The sequence below is a fragment of the Notolepis coatsorum genome, assembly GCF_963971535.1.
Source record: "Notolepis coatsorum genome assembly, chromosome: 2".
In the NCBI taxonomy this organism is placed as follows: Eukaryota; Metazoa; Chordata; class Actinopteri; order Aulopiformes; family Paralepididae; genus Notolepis; species Notolepis coatsorum.
This window is the reverse complement of record NC_140166.1, coordinates 127,861,168-127,882,950: the sequence shown is the minus strand read 5'-3', so window position 1 is coordinate 127,882,950 and position 21,783 is coordinate 127,861,168. Positions and strand designations below refer to the sequence as shown.

General features: G+C 49.5%; 1 protein-coding gene across 1 annotated transcript in view; it reads left to right on the top strand.

Moving 5' to 3' along the window:
* The first annotated feature begins 203 nt into the window (after nt 1–203).
* The window catches only part of LOC311222920 (putative tubulin polyglutamylase TTLL9), a 94,109-nt gene continuing 72,529 nt past the window's right edge, over nt 204–21,783 (top strand). Inside the window, exons 1-3 of the mRNA XM_084307586.1 lie at nt 204–297; nt 464–575; nt 5,363–5,548. Coding sequence (XP_084163712.1) covers nt 209–297; nt 464–575; nt 5,363–5,548 — 387 coding nt within the window. The 5' untranslated portion in view covers nt 204–208. The remainder of the gene's footprint in view (nt 298–463; nt 576–5,362; nt 5,549–21,783) is intronic.

The window sequence follows — 21,783 nt, the reverse complement described above, 5'->3', positions numbered from 1 at the left end:
GACCATTACAGATTGTCTTTGCCTCTTTTGCAGACAGTTGGATACAAGGGTCGATATGGCCAACAGAAGAGAGGGGAGCGGTGAGTCTGTTTATTAAACAACAATTCATATATTATAATATAATATAACAGGTAGGCAGGTAGTGTTAAGCCATCAGGAGAAAAATAACAAATGTGGTGTCATTAAATGTTTCTCCAGGGAAGGAAAAATGTGTGTGCGTTACAAATGCAGCTTTCCACAAACTAAAACTCTCCAGGACGTTCTCCGCCAAAGACCTGGCTGGTATGAAGTGAAAGAGTGAGTGTGTTGTCTGAGGGGGGTGGGAGATAGTTATAAGTTCCTTGTGTGTTTGGTGAATTAAGTATGTCATACACCAAATGTTTACATCTGTAATTGTAATGGTAATTTAGCAATACGCTCCCAAGCCATTCACGCATTGCTTCTTCTTCTTCTTGTTTGTAAGTGATGCAGAGTGGGACTTTAACTGGTGCGATGTGGGCTGGCTGAGAAAGAACTTCGATCATTCCTACATGGAGGAACATGTGCGGATATGCCATTTTCACAACTCCTATGAGGTAGGAGGAACAGGTGGTAGGCTACTCATTCATGCATGTTGTACACCTATACCCTGGAGAATGTCACTGCATGTATACAAAGTGACCACTCAATTGGACATTCATAGTGGTCGTCAACAGTGGCAGTCAAGTACACAAATTATCTACTTAAGTAAAAATTGAAATACCCTTAGAAAAAGGTACTCTGGTCAAATTCAAAATTCTCCATCCAGTAGATTTCTCAATGAATGTCCTGAATGAACCCTAACCCTAATGAAACACAGTCCTTTCGCTGTTTGTGATTCTGTGTTTGGCCAAGTGTTCTTCATTGTTAATTAGTTTGGGTATTTAGGTGTCTGTCTGTCCTCATTTCCTTGTGGTGTCATTTCCTCCAAGTCCTCGGTGTTACCCTGCTCGTCGTGTCTCCTGTTTTCTCCCATGCCTTGCTGTTTGTATTGAGCGTTTGTAAGTAGATTAGTATTTTGTTTTGTTGTTGTTTTATTTTCCGTGTTTACAATTCAGTTCTCTGTCTCTAGCGCCAGCTCGGCTGAGCCGTTTATGTTTCCTTTTGTAACGTACCGTCGTCATCAAGTAAAGTCTGTTTACACGTTATCCTGCCGTCTGCCTCCTCCATTCCGGTCCGCAACCTGAGTTCTCATCGCTCCCCTACTACCTAATCGTAACACCCTCCCTCGTGCAATGTCCATTTTCCCCCTTTGGGAATTATTCTCATCAGATAGGAAACCCTCTTTTCTTTGTGGTCCCGAGATAAACCCACCTTTCCCCTCCCTTGATCCTGCTAGAGGAATGGTTTATCTGTCCCGAGAGGACTATATTAAACATACTACAGGAAATTGTCATAAATTCCCCCCCCCTATATATATACCTTATATATCTCTATCTTATATACCCATATATAAATCATCTCTTACTTCTGTAAATTATAATCAATAAACACACAGGACTTCACGCTGTCATCTTCATGCTGTCTCTTGTCTCTGGAAGGAAGTCCCTGTTTTTGTTCAGGTTTCAACAATAAACCCGGCCACGCTCTAGGTTTCAACGCGCCTCGATACAGCCGCTCCGCAGGAAAGTCCCCTCCGATGTCTGCCTTGTTCTCCCCTGGGCCCGCTGGACTCCGCCCTGTCGGCCGTCTCCACCTCTGTCGGTGGTCTCCTCGCTCGCTGTCGGTCCTCTCCAGACTCTGAAAGCAGAAAAACAACACCAGCAGTCTTCTGTACACTCGACTTTCCCTTGTGTTTTCTATTATACCATGGCTTTGGACTTGCAGCTCATTCCACTGTCCTCTCCAGTTCTCTATATATATTTTCTCTGCAAGCCACTGCCATGGCCACGCCCTTTCAGACTGTGTTGACATTGTGAGTGTCATACAGCCCATGGCGCTATCGTTATCTATTAGTCTACCACCTTCTCAACACCCATCTCTGTCCTACAGGGCGGTTCCCTGTTTGTCGTCTTCCATCGTGACACCAGCAGCTTACCGATACCCACTTCCCAACTCTATCTTCGTCCCAGCTTGACCCCCACCCCGCGCCAGTTCTTTCTGGTGACTGTGTCGTCTGAAAACTCTTGCCTATCTATCAGGTGTGAGAAGGCGCAACTGGAAATTAAACTCCCTCGTTATTTTCCACCTTAACCCTGTTAATTAACTGCACCTCATCTCTCTGTGAAGTTTTTATTTAATCCATTGTATAATTAAACTATTTAATTAACTTGTCTATCAATATTATCATATTAATAACATACAACAGAGCATCGCTCTAACATACAACAGAGCAGTTCATCGCTCTAAACAACAACAGAGCTGTCCGTTGCTCTACCCTAAACACAGAGCAGTTCTGTTGCCCTGGAGCTGTGCGTCGCTCTATCCTAAACACAGAGCAGTTCCGTCGCCCTGGAGCTGTGCGTCGCTCTATCCTAAACACAGAGCAGTTCCGTCGCCCTGGAGCTGTGCGTCGCTCTATCCTAAACACAGAGCAGTTCCCTCGCCCTGGAGCTGTGCGTCGCTCTAAACACTTTGAGTTCCTTTACAAAGTTCTAACATACACCACTGTGTATACCCACAAGCAGTTGGTAATTTAAATAAAATTAAACTCTTTAATTAAATTAAACTCTTCTAACTGGAATCACTAGTATTACTATAATAATAGTACCCTTTGTACTTGGTCCAGTAATCTGGAGTCACTCCCCCACTCCGCCACTAGATGGTAGTAGAGACCTATGGAATTACTCTGTCATCATTTCCTGTTAACTTCCCTGCACTACCCCCCCTCCGCCACTAAAGGATGCAGAGACATTCCCACTCCCACCCCTAGATGGCGGCCAACTCAGTCTAGAGTACTTTAGCTGACGTGTCTCTCCTTGGTTCTTATCTGTTAGCCTCCTCGTGGCTCTTTGCGGCCATCTTGTCTCTGTGCCTAACTGCTGACCTTCAGCGCACTGGCTCTCTATTACCGTGGAGACACAAAATGGAAATTTTTTCCCCTTGCACTGTCCCTTTAAAGCTTTCTTGCTACCGACCACACCCGTAACGTTGTTCACTGCTCCCTTCACCTCACAGTCCCGCTTCCCGCTTTCTGTGTTTGAACAGTAATCAACTAAATACGATGTCGCCCCTTTGCCTCTCTTCTCATCTCCTATACGATTCTGCACCGGCCCCGTTCGTTTTCATTCTCTGTAGATAAACCTCTCGGTTTTCAAAACAACACTCTGCATCTCTGCCTGTCCCAAAACACTTCTATCAGTGGCTGTTTTGTTTTCCTTTTCTCTGAGCTAGATAAAACCTCTGCCGCTCTCCCAAAACACACTTCCCCCCTCTGGCTTTTCCTCTGTGTATTCAAAACACATTACAGCTGGCCTAGGTGTGTGTTAATTATGTTTACGGATGTACATATTGTTCTTTATTTGGCTTAAAGATCAAACAACCGTAGGTGCAAGTGAACTCACATCTTTCTCCTCCAGCGCTGGTTCGCGCCTTATGACCGCTCGACTCAACTCTCTCCCAGGGCTGGCCGGCCTTGCTTCATGATTCTTCCACACGATGGCTGTTGTTCACTGTCGCCCCATTATTGAAAAGTCTTTTTCCGTTGTTATTATCTTTTGCAAATATCCGGCAAACGCGCACCAACTGTTGGATTCTGATGGTTCAGCCAGTATCACCTATTCGTCGGTTTGGCTTGTGTTATCAGCTCTGCATCGTTGTCGTCGTGTAGTGTCTCTTTATCCGTTGACCCTGCGTTGTGTTTTATCTCTCCGACGTCTCAAACTGGCTGTACAATCTTTGTCAACCCCCTTTAATGCAATCCGCAAGCATAAGAATTTTACACTAGGCCGCGTAGTCCCTTTCTTGAAAAACGTGGTTTATTACATAAACAAAAGCCTCAGATCAGATGTTATCAGATTGTGTTGTCCCTGCGAAAGTCTCTGATGGAACACTAAAGTTCATTATCGTGGTCGTGGTCGTGCCACGTCAGTCCTCCCCTCCTTTTCCCCGCGAGGGGAGGGGGAGGGGGAATCGCTTCCAAGTCTCTGATGGTTCTCTTCTGTGGGATTGTTTCTCAGTCTGACTTACACCCGGAAGAAACTCACTTTTCTATATTCTCGCCATAGCAACGACAGGCCCGCCCCTCTTCTGGTTGTCATGCGACGCGCTGTCATGGCAACTACTTTTAACCTTTAACACACATTAAAACGTCTGTTTCATTAATGTCAAACCTCCCCATCGCTCTGACCCAAACCTCCTGCCACTGTTTCTTATTAGTTGTTTATGTGCTGAGGAATGCAGCATGCCCTGAGCTCTATCTCAGTCTGCTGCTAAATACAGTGATTCTCTCTCACCGCCCCCACCACCCTGCACATCCACCTCTGACCTGGCACCGTTAGATGCTGTCATCTCCCCCAATATATACCTTACATACATTGAAAAACACCGACATCCTTCACTATGGAGTTGTGATGTTTCATGACAGTGAAAATGGCAGAGAGGATGGTTTATGAATACAATTCTATATTTCATTATTAGATCATAGATTCTTTATATTCTATTGGTGCAGACAGGGCCACTCCATTTTTAACTCGTCATCACTGTAAATGAGGGAAACCTCAGTGCTTTCACGAGTATAAATAAAGGTTTGAAATGAAATTTGGGCAGGTGAAGTGATTTGGGAAGCCAATGTCCGTCCGACTACAACGCTCAAGTGGGCAGATGCAGTAATTAGCGCCAGCCACGATCTTGACTGTAATTATTACTCTTGGTTATGTGCTGCCATGCTGCCAGATTAATTTCACATTCTGTGAACAGATGGTCAAACTAACATCAAGTGAGAAATAGTACTGTAACTTGAAAATGGCAACATCCACATCCTGTGCGTATCTAAAATAAAAGTACACTTTCTGTGTAAGGCTCTTATATGCAGTGGTTGAGAGTGGTCAGTGATTGACGCATTGACTTTGAGGTTAAAGGGGTCAGTGGTCCAGTCATGCAAGCTCTGATTATTTCCTCTTGTTGTCAGGCTTGAACTTAGATTCTGCAGCATTGTCATAAAGCTATTGCATGTTTTGTATGCAAAATATTTGTCTTCAAAGTAACTACTAACTGCAGGTATCAGATAAATGTACAGTAGATCTTTTGCTTTGAAATGTAGTGGAGTAAAAATATATACGCCCCCCTGGAAATACCTGAATATAGTACAAGCACCTCAAATATGTACTTATATAGAGTATGATGTGGGTTACTATATCATTCAAATGCAGCTAATGCAATCTTTCTCTCCTGTCCATAATGGTAGCTGACCCGTAAGAATTTCATGGTGAGGAACCTGAAGAGGTACCGCAAGACCCTCGAAAGGGAATCTGGTCACAAGGAAGCCGCCAAATGTGACTTCTTCCCGCGGACATTTGAACTGCCCAGCGAGTATCGCCTCTTCGTGGAGGAGTTTAAGAGAATCCCCGGCAGCACATGGATCATGAAACCGGTGAGAGAGAGCAGACTGTTTTTAATTTTAGTTTTAGTCTTAGTCATGTGTCAAATGTTCTTTTTCGTTTTCATCATTTAGTCACCTTTATCTATTTTTCGTTTAGTCAAGTTTTAGTCAACTACAGGTCTGAGCATTTTAGGCTTAGCCTTTTTTGTTTAGTCTCGATTTAGTCTTTTTAGTCTCGCCACTCAGTTACAGCCTCATAAATTGGTGTGAGCTTTTTCTAAACAAAAACAAGCTAATATTAGTGCTAGCTGGTTAGACTTGTGTAAGCTATTTAATGTATTTAACTGACTTTATTAGGTGGAGTTGCAGGTCTCTCTACTTAAAAACTGCGTTTTTATTGTATGATGTCTGTTGTTGTGTTGTGGAGTGGAAAGAGGAAGACAACCGTTATGTTGATGATCAGATATCAATTCTCCCGTGATTTTATTTTACTATAGTTTGAAAGTATAGGCGGACTATTCCTCGGTTACATTGGTGGCAGTGGTGGGATTGTTTCCTGCATTAATGTCCAGCGTAAGAAGTAAAGGGAATGCGAGAATGAATTAGAGATGATTTGACAGCTAGCTAGTTGCTAATGCTAACAGTAACATAGCAGTTAGTTTCAAACTAGTCTCCTCCTCGTCTTTCACTTTCAACAATACATTCTGCCAAGTCCAAGCCCACTGCATGTACAAGACCACGAGAACCTGTTGCCCCGCCATTGTTCTATTATTAAACCCATGCTGTGTGCAGTTATAAATCGTATAGCTTTACGCTCTGCTCTATTGGAACTATCCCTTTAATCATTCTATCAATGAAAAAACTTTCTCCACATGTACACACACCCACTCACCTCTGCCTGGCCACACCCACATCTGCTCCTATATAAGCGGGGTCGTGGCCACACAATCAGCTCCTTCCCTACTTTCACCACTGTGAAGTTCATGTATATCACCACTTTAGTTTAGTGCTAAAAGTAGTTAGTTGGTAAAGGAGCTGTGTTGACATTGTATCTTTGTTTTTTCTCTCTCGCAAATCTTCGAGAAAATAAAGCGATAATGTCTTCACCACCGGAGTCTAGAAGATGATGATCATTCTGGCCTCCACCGGCGCTTCGCATTGGGGCGCGCGCCGCTGGGCAATCCCCGCCGGCATTGTCTCTGGCTCTGCAGCTGGATACTATGCCTCAAGAGGCGGTCGGCTGTGTGAGAGCTGGCGGTCTCTCTGGGCGGGTGGTGTTTTGTGACGCGGGCCTCAGGTGTGCAGTTGTGAGGGGGCAGCTGCACAGCTTGCGTAAGGTCGGCTCCAGGCTAGAATCCCTTTGTTGCCTCTCCATAGCGGCATGGAGGGGGGTCTAGTTTGATGCCCCACGATAAAACAGTGCTCCTCAGAGAGGTCGTAGCTTGTTTTCCTGGGGCCGTGATTCCGAGTCTGCGGTTCAAGTCCCCGGGTCTCTGAAAAGCTGGCCCCGCTTTTCAAGACGAAAACACCCGGCACGGAGGATGCGAGCTTGGTGTTTCATTATGAGAATATCTCCGAGCTCAGGACGGCTGCAGCCTGCGTACAACGGGGCTTACTGCCGATGCCGCTGTGTCTGGTAAACACCGTTCTGTGAGAGGGACGTGTGTTGCCTTTCCCTTTTTCTTTTGGATAAAAAGAAAGGGAGAGACAGCGGCTGTCTGAAGTGTTTGGCCTGTATCGCTATTCCTCACGTTACACAGCTTCAGTAGTAGTCGCTTTAGCTTGCTACTGTGTTAGCTGGTGGCTACCGATAGCCGGTAAAAGCTAACTGTTAACCAGTTAGCTGTTAGGCTAAGTCGTTAGCTGGCTACTACGTTAGGCTAGAAACGTTAGCTTGATGCTATCAGTCAGCCTGGAGTTAGCTGTTAGCTTGTGCTAAAACCATTGGCGCTAGCCGTGAGGGAGTAGCGGACCCTGAGCACTCTGACTATGGCGTCATCTCTGGCAGAAGATGTCATTGGGCCTGCACCATAACCGGCCGCAGGATGGGGGCGTTGCGCCGGAGCAAGGCTCCAGCCGTCGCCGCTTCTGGCCCCGCCAGCGAGAGGCCTCATCAACGTGGTAGACCAAGACCAACCTATTGTTGCAGCCATTTCGTCCTGCGTACGGGGGTTCAGGTAGGAGTCCGTAGGACATTATACTATGCCCCACTCTTCCTTCCGCCCCCTCCCGAATGTTTTGGTTAATAACGATGTCTTTGTTTAACAAAACATGTGTTACTTCACTGCATTTGGGAGATACGACGTGTGCTATGTGAACTCGCAGCTACAAATGCTGTGGTTGCTTTTTCTTGCTTGGAGTGTTGTACAGTTTTCTTTGAAAATTGTGTTGGTTGCTATTTGTATAGCTTAGCAAGGTTGTAAGTTCTAGCATTTGGCCTACGCTTATGTCTTTCTCTCTACTTAAAAACTGCTTTTTATTGTATGATGAGAAGTTGTGTGTGTGTTCATGTAACGTTTAGGAAACGTGGCTTGAGTCCACAACTGGCTGGGTGTTAACCTACAGCGTTGTGGCATATGACCAAGGGCTTGAGTCCCTCTCTTGGCTTGTTGTTTTTTCTTTACTTAAGGGTAATGATAAAAATAACGGGTGGCAAGTTTTCACACATAAGCCAGAGCCGTGGATGAAACCCGTTTTTTTACACAAACGAGTTTATCGGCTGTGGCTGGCGTGCATGATGTAAAGCTTTTACTCTACAGGTAAGTATGTGCTTCATCTGGCGCACCATGCTGTTACGATGGGGTTGGTTAGAACACAGTTTGCAGAGAGGGAACGGAGGAGGCAGAGATGGCAGGATAACGTGTAAACAGACTTGAACACGACTGTACATACAAAAGAAAACTTAAACGGCTCAGCCGAGCTGGCGCTAGAGAAAGATAACTGAATTGTAAAACATGGAAAATAAAGCAACAACAAAACAAAAGACTAAACTACTTACAAGGATGATAACAGCGCAACATGACGTGGACAGGAACGGGGGGGAAACAGGAGGTATGTCGCCACGACGAGGAGAGGGAGACACACACTTAAATACTCCTACTAATTATCATAGACAACACCTGGCAGCCCAGTCTAAAACATAGGAACAAACAACACAACTAAACACTAAAGCAACTAATAACACAAAACCAAAACAGTGAACCACATCACACAAGGGAAGGGAAAGTCAACGACAGCACACACCAGGACGCGTGTAGCTTTATGCCAAGCAAGCAGTGCAAAAATTTACCGTAGTGGCATGCAGTAATGCGCCTTTCATTTTCCGCCGCCCAGCGCCCAGGTCGCGCGGAAATAGGCTGTCTATTGCCATTCTCTTTGACAAACTCTAACCTTAACCAGCTCCTTAACAACGCCTAAACTTAACCGTTCTAACCTTAACCAACTCCGAAACAATGCCTAACCTTAACCTTAACCTTAACCATGCCTAACCTTAACCATAGAAATTATATTGCCATTCTCTTTGACAAACTCTAACCTTAACCAGCTCCTTAACAGCGCCTAAACTTAACCGTTCTAACCTTAACCAACTCCGAAACAATGCCTAACCTTAACCTTAACCTTAACCATGCCTAACCTTAACCGGCGAAAGAATACACGTTAAAAAAAAATCACGTTAAAAAATATTTTCGATGGGATTCGAACTCGCCAGCAAACAAGCCATAGGATCCACAGCCATGTGTCCTTGCCAATTGAGCTATTGCTAGATACTGAGTAAGGGGCGGTGACTTATATATATTGAGCTCCGCTCGTGTCGGATCTCATGCGCATGCGCGGGCACCTCGCGCGAGCACGCCGGCGCACGCACGCACCTGAGCGAGCACGCCGCCGCCGGTGCACGCACGGTAGCATTTGTCTGAAAAGAAGGGCGCTTTACCGCACTAGCGTGCGGTGACGAATGCGGAAGCATTTTTGCACTGCTTGCTTGGCATTAACGTACAGGCCACCAGGACACCACATTAATCACACTATAAATGAATGTTAGAACATTCGTCAGCATGTACAATGTGCTGGGCCGCACCGTCTGCAGGTGACCACCAGAGGGTGGTAGGAGACCATTGTTCACCGCCGGACTAGGGACCGGTTCAGGAGAGCCGGAACGGAGGTGCGGCGGCGACGACCCCCGGAGCAGGATCCCACGCAGACCACGGCGAAGACCACGGCGAAGACCATGGCGAGGACCAGGACGCCGATCACGGCGCAGAGCTGGACCAGACGGGGAGCCAGGATCAGTCGAGGAGCCGGGAGCCGGCACAGCAGCCGGACCAGGTGTAGAGGCCGGGCAGGGCGCGGAGACCGGACCGGTCTCGGCGGCGAGGCGTGGTGTAGGATCCGGGGATGAGGAGTCTGGACCCAGTGTAAAGGCTGGACTGGGCGTGGAAGCTGGACCAGCTGTAGAGGCCTTGTTAGCCATACTAGCCTTGGGGGCTAGGCTAACTGTGGGGCCTGGACTCACTGTGGGAACTGTGCTAGCTGGGGAGGCCTGGCTAGCTGCAGGAACAATGCTAGCTGGGAGGGCCTGGCTAGCTGCTGAGGCTAAGCTAACAGTAGGGTCTGGGTTAGCTATAGATGCCTGGTTAGCTGCAGAGGCTAAGCTAGCTGTCGGGGAAAGCCTAGCAGCTCCTGTCATGATAGCCCTCCTAGGCCTGCTAGCTGAAGAAACCTGACTAGCTGCAGGGACAATGCTAGCTAGGGACATTTGGTCCGTCTCAGGTACTAGGCTCACCGTGAACCTGGAGCCTAAGTTAGCAGTGGGGACTGTGCTAGCTGGGGACATCTGGTCCGTCTCAGGTACCAGGCTCACCTGCTCAACTGCGGATGGCCGGTTAGCTATAGGAACGGAGCTAACGGGCGGATCTGTGTTAGCTGTGGACGTCTGATCAGCGATGGACATCTGAACAGCCTCAATGGCGGTGGGGGACTCTAGGCTGACCGTGACCCTGAGACTAGTCGGCAGGCTAGCTACCTTAGCCTCCGGCTTATACTCTTCCATGAGGGCAGCAACACGTTCGGCCATCTCCCGCATCGCTGGCTCCAGTGTCGGATTCTCCGTGGCGACCTGGTCGATCATCTGGAGCAGGAACACCCACTTGGCCGGTGAGTAATGCTGCATGTCACGGGCCATCAAGCTCTGGACGATCCTTATGGTACCGATTGCCCTTTCTGCTGCGTTCGTTAATGGTGGCGACATTCTGTTACGATGGGGTTGGTTAGAACACAGTTTGCAGAGAGGGAACGGAGGAGGCGGAGATGGCAGGATAACGTGTAAACAGACTTTACTTGAACACGACTGTACATACAAAAGAAAACATAAACGGCTCAGCCGAGCTGGCGCTAGAGAAAGATAACTGAATTGTAAAACACGGAAAATAAAGCAACAACAAAACAAAAGACTAAACTACTTACAAGGATGATAACAGCGCAACATGACGTGGACAGGAACGGGGGGAAACAGAAGGTATGTCGCCACGACGAGGAGAGGGAGACACACACTTAAATACTCCTACTAATTATCATAGACAACACCTGGCAGCCCAGTCTAAAACATAGAAACAACACAACTAAACACTAAAGCAACTAATAACACAAAACCAAAACAGTGAACCACATCACACAAGGGAAGGGAAAGTCAACGACAGCACACACCAGGACACCACATTAATCACACTATTAATTAATGTTAGAACATTCGTCAGCATGTCCAATGTGCTGGGCCGCACCGTCTGCGGGTGACCACCAGAGGGTGGTAGGAGACCATTGTTCACCTCATGTCTGTGGTGCTGACCCTCCCAAGTCTGGCCTGACCTGGGCGTGTGACAGTACCTCCCCCCGAACGGGGGGCTTCCAGACCCCCGAAAATATCGTCCGCCCACGGGTGACGCAGGAGGCCGGGACCCCGGAAAAAACCCAGGGCGAGGACCCGGAGAACTGGGGCCGGAAGGCAGAGGAAAAAACCCAGGAGGGGCAGAGCAGCCAGGGGGGTTAAACGGGCGCAGATGCCCGAAGAGGGGGGGTGGGGACGGGAACAGAGGCCCGGAGAGGGGAGGCGGGGAAAGAAACAGGGAGCTGGAGAGGGAAGCCGGAGCTGGGAGCAGAGGCCCGACGGGGGTGGGGGCGGGCGCCGAGACCCGGGGAGGGGGGCAGGACCTGGGAACAGAGGCCCGACGAGGGGGGGTGGGGGTGGGCACCGAGACCCGGGGAGGGGGGCTGGACCTGGGAACAGAGGCCCGACGAGGGGGGGTGGGGACAGGTGTAGAAAGAAATTCTTCTTCTTCTTTTAACCAGGGAGGGCGGCGCTCTAGCGCCCCTATCGGCCGGCCGCCACCGCGTGTGTTCATGTTTTACGTTAAGTAAACGTGGCATTGAGTCCACAACTGGGTTGGGTGTTAGCCTACAGAAGTTGTGCATATATACAGTAGCTCTTGAACCGAGGTCCCTCTCTTTGGTCTGTTATTATTTCTTTACTTAAGGGTAAAGATATACATTTCGGGTGGCAAGTTTTCGCACATAAGCCTGAGCCGTGTATAAAGCCAGTTTTTTGCACAAATGAAGTTATCATCTGTGGCTGGCGTGCAGAATGTGAAGCTATTACCCTAACAAGTATATGCGCTTTCATGTAGCGCGCTACAACTGGTGTCATGGCTCTGCTTTGTTATTGCATCGTATCGGGGGTGAGGGGTCATGAGGGGTGGACTAATAAACCCCCCCCCCACTTTTCGGATATTGTTGTATCCTTTACGACACTGATTGGCCAGGAGGTTGGTCATCCTACCTGTCAGTCTCCCTGTCGGGCTGAGAGAGTCAGCACGTCACAGGGAGGGGGGGGGGGGGGGGTTCCCTGGGTTCCCTGGGTTCCACTCCATATTAGGATGGGTGGGTCACAGGTTTTCCCCGGCCATGGAAGACGTCACTGGGCGCGTTTTCCTATTGGCCATGAGACATATCCGTGAGTTTCAGGGTCTGTGCTGCAGACCGCTGTCATTGTCAAAGTTGGATGATACGATGCATTCAAAGACTGTTTGTCTTCTGCTCTGCTCTATTAAAAGTGTGTATTTGGCCGTTGGTCACTTGGTCCAATTATTACTAGAGGTGGGCATAGATAATTTTCTTTAATCTAGATTAATCTATCTGCAATCCTGGAGTTAATCTAGATTAATCTAGATTAAAATGGCTTATTTGAAGTCTGCCGAAGGCATTCAAAATATGTGTGTTCTGCCTAGGGATGGGTATCGTTAGTGTTGTGAAGGATCAGATTAAACCGAATATATATATTTATTTATGGATATATATTTAATAGTATTTGTATATCGTTTGATATCCCTTGTATATTCCTTGTACATATACACTGAATATCCCTTTAGTCTACTAACAGCCCATAATAGTTTCATTCTCTCATTGGACAAGAACTTGGCGCCAGCAGCCAAGCCCCTTGGTTCAAGTTCAATCGTGCCGACGAACATGTCGTTACTAGCCCGGTTCCGCGTAGGAATACGTCTGGCGAAATACGAATGGTACTATTTGTTCACAGCGCATATATATATGGCGCAAGTAAAGTAGAACTTTCTTTTAGTCCCTTAGCCCTTAGTTCTTTACCCTCCAACCTAGTGGCAAGACGTTAAGCCTCACCCACGATACACGTGTGGTGCAGTATGGTCAACTTGGCCTCAGAATGGCATTGAGACATCGTGTGGATTAATAGTTGAATTGTCATAGTTTGGCACTATACCGTCGAGTGGGACGTATTTCTATTAAGTTAATAATAGTCTATTATGTATGGTGCACCGTTCGGTTAGAGTTATACAGTGAGTAGTACCCCCATCGTTTCCTCGCGTTATCTAGAGTCTTAACCAGGCTGGGCAGACCACGTGTGGTGCTTTCATCCGAGGAGTTCTGGGCTAGGACGAGTGGACCTGCACATTGGATTACCTTACCCGGACGACGGCAAGCCCTACACGGCTTGGATTATCTACTTGCTTTGGGTGCTTTGATTTATGCCATGGATAACAGCCAACACTGGTGAGTGTTGGAACTACCCCCCGAGAGGAGTCCAGGTGAGACGGCGCTCTACCCCGAGTGAGGTCGCCTCACGTCTCTTCGTTGTGGACCGGCAGCTACCGTCTACAAGAGGGCCCAACTGTATTCATCTGTGGACCAAGGTTCTGTGGGCACCGTGTTCAGCACTCTGAATTCTCCCAAGAAATCGTTGGCCAGATGGGATATCGCCGGCGGCTCTCCTAACCCCCCCCCCCTACTGACTTACAACCAGCAGGACCCCCCTTTAGTATATCCAGCTATAATCATTAAGTACCATCGCTATAGTTCCCTAAAGAACCAGGTTGTATACTTGCTTCCTGCGTAACCAGAGATTGGACATTCAATGTTGATTTGCCTACGAATACTCATTTGCCTTACAAGTGCATTCAAATCATAAATGTCATTAAGTGAACGTTGTATATACCCTTTGCTATATATTAAATATTCGACTTATACATTTGTGTGGACTTGGTTTCATGGTGGGAAAGTGTTCATCATATCTATATCATGTACTGTGTGGCCAGTAGTTAAAGTACATAAAGCGGTAGTGGTTTAATGATACCATACTTATCAATACAGTCAGGGAATTGTACCCCTCAGTTACAATTGGTCCTTCGAGCCGGATGGTAACTAGTGTAATATTAATATAGTGTTATTAATATTGAAATGGCCTATGATGAACACTCCACGAAACGGTCCTCCTAACGTAGAACGCCCGCGGCGCAGACGACAGACACCTCAGTACTTAGAGGATTACGCTGTCAGTCAACTACCTAGCCTTCGACAAATGGTAAACGCGGTAAAAGTAGAAAGTAAAATTATGTCTGACCTTAACGACCAGGTTACCCCGACCACAGAGGCCCTAGTGGGTTCTAATGTAACTGACCAAGCTCACGGTGGGGACCAGGAGGGAGCTGACATGCCTTTACCCCCCGCCAATACCGAAGAAGTAGTCCCCGACCAGCCCCGGGAGGAAGACAACCCTACAGAGAGAGAACTCTGCACGGAACAAGATGAGGAGAGCGCCGAGGAGATAGAGCTCCAGGACTCCCCAACGAGTACAGCCAGGAGCGGCTCACCTCTACAACCGTCTTCCCCCAGCGAAGCGGAGAGGATGCTATCACAGGCGTTCCTCGTCAGCCTGACAGCCTCTACCGAACGCGATCGACTCCAGGGTGAACGCGATCGACTTCAGGGTGAACGCGATCGACTCCAGACGCAGCAACGGAGCGAAGAAGAGCGCATACGCCTGGAGATGAGACGCCTTCAGACGGAAGAGAATATGGCAAGAGACCGAGCAGACACCCAGCGCGCCGCTGACGGTGCCCAAAGAGAGGCAGAGCGCGACCTCGCTCTCATCCAGCGCGAAACCGAGCGCGACAGACTACAGGGCGAGCGCGACAGACTACAAGCGCAGCTAATGGAGCAGCTGATCACCAAGGCAACACCCTCTCCCTCCGCCAGGGGTTCAAGGAACTCGTCGAGACAACAGTCAAGGGCAGCATCCCCTAACCGAGCAAGCGACCCTGAACTTGACCAACAGACCAAGCCTATACCCCCCGCAGACCCCCTTCCCCGACCGGTCCAAGCGAGACCCAGCTACAAGGAAGGAGCGGCATACACTGCGGAGAAGCTAAATAAACGACTACAGGATCTAGAGGACCTGATAGAAGAAGAAGAGGGAGAGGAGGAGAACCAAGCCCGACGACAGCACAGTACTCCACCGGACCAGGAGGTCCAGTACAGCCCAGGCTATACCCCCGCGGCGCTGCGCTACAGACCCCCGACTCTATTCACGGGTGAGCATGACGCACGACCAGCCCCGAGGAATAGCACCTGGACCAGCGGGCCATGGTACCCTGCCGGTACCAGCCCACAGAGAGGCGCAAGAGGAGACTCGCCTAGGAGGCCTCTCCCCCAACGCTCGCCGATGTATCAGCCATCCACGGCGTCATACATTGGCACACCGACGTTTCCAGACTTCACCTATGAGAATCGAGCACAGTACACGGAGCTCCGGATGTGCTTAGAGACAATGATGGTGGATGTCGCTGATGAATGCCACAAGTATGCAATATTACTGAAGCACCTGAAAGTACCCCGAGCGCACAATATAGCGCTAGCCTATGCCACCTCTACGACCCCATACACCGCGGCTCTAGCAGCGCTGGACCAGAGATATGGACGTATATGGGATTACGTAATCCAAGAGATAAGGCATATTGACCGCCTACCCCCAGCAACAGACAATCGCTCATTAGACGACCTGTCTATAAAAGTGCAGTCCCTGGTAGGGATGCTGGGAGCGCAACGAGAAAAGGGTATGCACGAGCTATACGCCAACTCTAACGTCGAGAGGATTTTAGAGAAGCTGCCACCCGCCACACAAGAGCGCTTCAGGCGGCAGAGAGACCACCGTGATCCTAACGGTCCCGAACCATCCCTCCTCGATCTAGCCGACTTCCTGGCGAGAGAAGTCAGCAGCCTACGACTGGATACGTTCGTGCGGAGCACACCAAGCTCCAGAGAGGGACCCAGGAGAATAAACGATGGAAGAAGATTGGTGACTGTCATGCACCAATCAGAATCAGTACCGAGCAGTAAGAACCACAGTACCCCCTCGAGAAAAGAGAAGTGGAAGATGGTGTGCCCGTACTGCGAGAAGGAACACTGGCTGTCACAATGTGACCTGTTCACAAAGATGAATGCAGAAGAAGTGAGTCAATGGATAAAGTCCAACAGGCGCTGTTACCGATGTGCGCGCAGTCACATGGCAGCCGAGTGCCGCCTAAAGAAGAGGTGCAGTCGGTGTGACGGAGCCCACCTAGACGTCCTACACGACAGTAACAGAAGAAAGCCTGCACCTGCACCATCGAGCAGCACAAAGGCAAGTGTCATGTACATTGACCCCGCCAGCAGCAGCGGCGCCCAAGTGCTCTTAAAGGTAGTCCGTGTAACATTGAGCTACCAAGATAAAGTCATGGACACTTACGCCGTCCTTGATGATGGGTCAGAGAAGACCCTTCTGCTCGCGTCCGCTGCGGCCCAGCTGGGACTGCGGGGGAGCGAGAACCAAATGACGATTCGGACAATAAGAAGAGATTTAAAGACAATAAAAGGCGAGAATGTCTCCTTCACTATCGCAGCAAGCGGGCAGCCAGAGCGACGGTATAGGATTACAAATTGTTGTGAAGGATCAGATTAAACCGAATATATATATTTATTTATGGATATATATTTAATAGTATTCGTATATCGTTTGATATCCCTTGTATATTCCTTGTACATATACACTGAATATCCCTTTAGTCTACTAACAGCCCATAATAGTTTCATTCTCTCATTGGACAAGAACTTGGCGCCAGCAGCCAAGCCCCTTGGTTCAAGTTCAATCGTGCCGACGAACATGTCGTTACTAGCCCCGGTTCCGCGTAGGAATACGTCTGGCGAAATACGAATGGTACTATTTGTTCACAGCGCATATATATATGGCGCAAGTAAAGTAGAACTTTCTTTTAGTCCCTTAGCCCTTAGTTCTTTACCCTCCAACCTAGTGGCAAGACGTTAAGCCTCACCCACGATACACGTGTGGTGCAGTATGGTCAACTTGGCCTCAGAATGGCATTGAGACATCGTGTGGATTAATAGTTGAATTGTCATAGTTTGGCACTATACCGTCGAGTGGGACGTATTTCTATTAAGTTAATAATAGTCTATTATGTATGGTGCATCGTTCGGTTAGAGTTATAAAGTGAGCAGTACCCCCATCGTTTCCTCGCGTTATCTAGAGTCTTAACCAGGCTGGGCAGACCACGTGTGGTGCTTTCATCCGAGGAGTTCTGGGCCAGGACGAGTGGACCTGCACATTGGATTACCTTACCCGGACGACGGCGAGCCCTACACGGCTTGGATTATCTACTTGCTTTGGGTGCTTTGATTATGCCATGGATAACAGCCAACACTGGTGAGTGTTGGAACTAACCCCCGAGAGGAGTCCAGGTGAGACGGCGCTCTACCCCGAGTGAGGTCGCCTCACGTCTCTTCGTTGTGGACCGGCAGCTACCGTCTACAAGAGGGCCCAACTGTATTCATCTGTGGACCAAGGTTCTGTGGGCACCGTGTTCAGCACTCTGAATTCTCCCAAGAAATCGTTGGCCAGATGGGATATCGCCAGCGGCTCTCCTAACCCCCCCCCCCCTACTGACTTACAACCAGCGGGACCCCCTTTAGTGTATCCAGCTATAATCATTTAAGTACCATCGCTATAGTTCCCTAAAGAACTAGGTTGTATACTTGCTTCCTGCGTAACCAGAGATTGGACATTCAATGTTGATTTGCCTACGAATACTCATTTGCCTTACAAGTGCATTCAAATCATAAATGTCATTAAGTGAACGTTGTATATACCCTTTGCTATATATTAAATATTCAATTTATACATTTGTGTGGACTTGGTTTCATGGTGGGAAAGTGTTCATCATATCTATATCATGTACTGTGTGGCCAGTAGTTAAAGTACATAAAGCGGTAGTGGTTTAATGATACCATACTTATCAATACAGTCAGGGAATTGTACCCCTCAGTTACAATTGGTCCTTCGAGCCGGATGGTAACTAGTGTAATATTAATATAGTGTTATTAATATTGAAATGGCCTATGATGAACACTCCACGAAACGGTCCTCCTAACGTAGAACGCCCGCGGCGCAGACGACAGACACCTCAGTACTTAGAGGATTACGCTGTCAGTCAACTACCTAGCCTTCGACAAACGGTAAACGCGGTAAAAGTAGAAAGTAAAATTATGTCTGACCTTAACGACCAGGTTACCCCGACCACAGAGGCCCTAGTGGGTTCTAATGTAACTGACCAAGCTCACGGTGGGGACCAGGAGGGAGCTGACATGCCTTTACCCCCCGCCAATACCGAAGAAGTAGTCCCCGACCAGCCCCGGGAGGAAGACAACCCTACAGAGAGAGAACTCTGCACGGAAGAAGAGGAGGAGAGCGCCGAGGAAATAGAGCTCCAGGACTCCCCAACGAGTACCGCCAGGAGCGGCTCACCTCTACAACCGTCTTCCCCCAGCGAAGCGGAGAGGATGCTATCACAGGCGTTCCTCGTCAGCCTGACAGCCTCTGCCGAGCGCGATCGACTCCAGGGTGAACGCGATCGACTTCAGGGTGAGCGCGATCGACTCCAGACACAGCAACGGAGCGAAGAAGAGCGCATACGCCTGGAGATGAGACGCCTTCAGACGGAAGAGAATATGGCAAGAGACCGAGCAGACACCCAGCGTGCCGCTGCCGGTGCCCAAAGAGAGACAGGGCGCGACCTCGCTCTCATCCAGCGCGAAACAGAGCGCGACCTCGCTCTCATCCAGCGCGAAACCGAGCGCGACAGACTACAGGGCGAGCGCGACAGACTACAAGCCGAGCGCGACAAGTTACAAGCGCAGCTAATGGAGCAGCTGATCACCAAGGCAACACCCTCTCCCTCCGCCAGGGGTTCAAGGAACTCGTCGAGACAACAGTCAAGGGCAGCATCCCCTAACCGAGCAAGCGACCCTGAACTTGACCAACAGACCAAGCCTATACCCCCCGCAGACCCCCTTCCCCGACCGGTCCAAGCGAGACCCAGCTACAAGGAAGGAGCGGCATACACTGCGGAGAAGCTAAATAAACGACTACAGGATCTAGAGGACCTGATAGAAGAAGAAGAGGGAGAGGAGGAGAACCAAGCCCGACGACAGCACAGTACTCCACCGGACCAGGAGGTCCAGTACAGCCCAGGCTATACCCCCGCGGCGCTGCGCTACAGACCCCCGACTCTATTCACGGGTGAGCACGACGCACGACCAGCCCCGAGGAATAGCACCTGGACCAGCGGGCCATGGTACCCTGCCGGTACCAGCCCACAGAGAGGCGCAAGAGGAGACTCGCCTAGGAGGCCTCTCCCCCAACGCTCGCCGATGTATCAGCCATCCACGGCGTCATACATTGGCACACCGACGTTTCCAGACTTCACCTATGAGAATCGAGCACAGTACACGGAGCTCCGGATGTGCTTAGAGACAATGATGGTGGATGTCGCTGATGAACGCCACAAGTATGCAATATTACTGAAGCACCTGAAAGTACCCCGAGCGCACAATATAGCGCTAGCCTATGCCACCTCTACGACCCCATACACCGCGGCTCTAGCAGCGCTGGACCAGAGATATGGACGTATATGGGATTACGTAATCCAAGAGATAAGGCATATTGACCGCCTACCCCCAGCAACAGACAATCGCTCATTAGACGACCTGTCTATAAAAGTGCAGTCCCTGGTAGGGATGCTGGGAGCGCAACGAGAAAAGGGTATGCACGAGCTATACGCCAACTCTAACGTCGAGAGGATTTTAGAGAAGCTGCCACCCGCCAGACAAGAGCGCTTCAGGCGGCAGAGAGACCACCGTGATCCTAACGGTCCCGAACCATCCCTCCTCGATCTAGCCGACTTCCTGGCGAGAGAAGTCAGCAGCTTACGACTGGATACGTTCGTGCGGAGCACACCAAGCTCCAGAGAGGGACCCAGGAGAATAAACGATGGAAGAAGATCGGTGACTGTCATGCACCAATCAGAATCAGTACCGAGCAGTAAGAACCACAGTACCCCCTCGAGGAAAGAGAAGTGGAAGATGGTGTGCCCGTACTGCGAGAAGGAACACTGGCTGTCACAATGTGACCTGTTCACAAAGATGAATGCAGAAGAAGTGAGTCAATGGATAAGGTCCAACAGGCGCTGTTACCGATGTGCGCGCAGTCACATGGCAGCCGAGTGCCGCCTAAAGAAGAGGTGCAGTCGGTGTGACGGAGCCCACCTAGATGTCCTACACGACAGTAACAGAAGAAAGCCTGCACCTGCACCATCGAGCAGCACCAAGGCAAGTGTCATGTACATTGACCCCGCCAGCAGCAGCGGCGCCCAAGTGCTCTTAAAGGTAGTCCGTGTAACATTGAGCTACCAAGATAAAGTCATGGACACTTACGCCGTCCTTGATGACGGGTCAGAGAAGATCCTTCTGCTTGCGTCCGCTGCGGCCCAGCTGGGACTGCGGGGGAGCGAGAACCAAATGACGATTCGGACAATAAGAAGAGATTTAAAGACGATAAAAGGCGAGAATGTCTCCTTCACTATCGCAGCAAGCGGGCAGCCAGAGCGACGGTATAGGATTACAAATGCTTTCACCAGCCAAGAAATAGGACTATCACAGTACACCTACCCCATCGCCAAACTGATGGATAAATATGTGCACCTGCGTCAACTACCTATCCCGCTCATAGACGGCGCCACCCCGACCCTGCTGATAGGCTCCGACCATACAGACCTCATAGTCCCGATAGACCGGGTCCATACAGGACCCAGAGGCTGTCCTGCAGCAGTCGAGACCCGCCTAGGATGGACACTACAAGGCCCCCTCGCTAAATCTCTCAACCGAACAGCAGCCACTAGCTGCCTCCACTCCAGAGTGACAGAAGAAGACACCACTCTCCTGCAGCATGTCGAGAGGCTATGGACACTAGAGACAATGCCCTTTAAGAACGAAAGGAAAGACATTCGTTCTAAAGAAGACATTTACGCCATAAACCTCCTTGAGCAAGGGACAAAGAGAGTCACAGTCAGCGGAGTGATGAGATACGCAACTCCACTCCTGAGGCGAGAGGGAATGCCCACCTTTCACGCAAAGAAAGAAGCTACGGAGCGGTATCTATTGAACACAGAGCGGCGCCTAGCCAAAGACCCCGCTCAAGAGAGTGTGTACCGCGCTGAGATTGAGAAGCTAATCACAGCGGGACACGTAAAGAAGATTGACTGGCGACGCCGTGCGCTGCTCCGCGCCTCTCTGATCAAAGACGGCTTTGATCTCCGGCAGCAGGCCAGCAGCGACCCCCCAGTATTACACGTCGCAGAGGACCCAGCAGCAGATGAAGAGGTCCGACACAGTGTGAAGAACAGTTTCTACGTGGACAACTGTTTACAAAGCGTTTCGACTCAAGAAGAAGCCGAGGCTCTCCTACTCAAGCTACGCGCCTCCCTGATCAAAGGCGGCTTTGATCTCAGGCAGTGGGCCAGCAGCGACCCGCACGTATTGCGCAGCCTCTCCCCCGCGGACAAGGCTGCCAGCAGCGAGACCTGGATGGCGACCATCCCAGG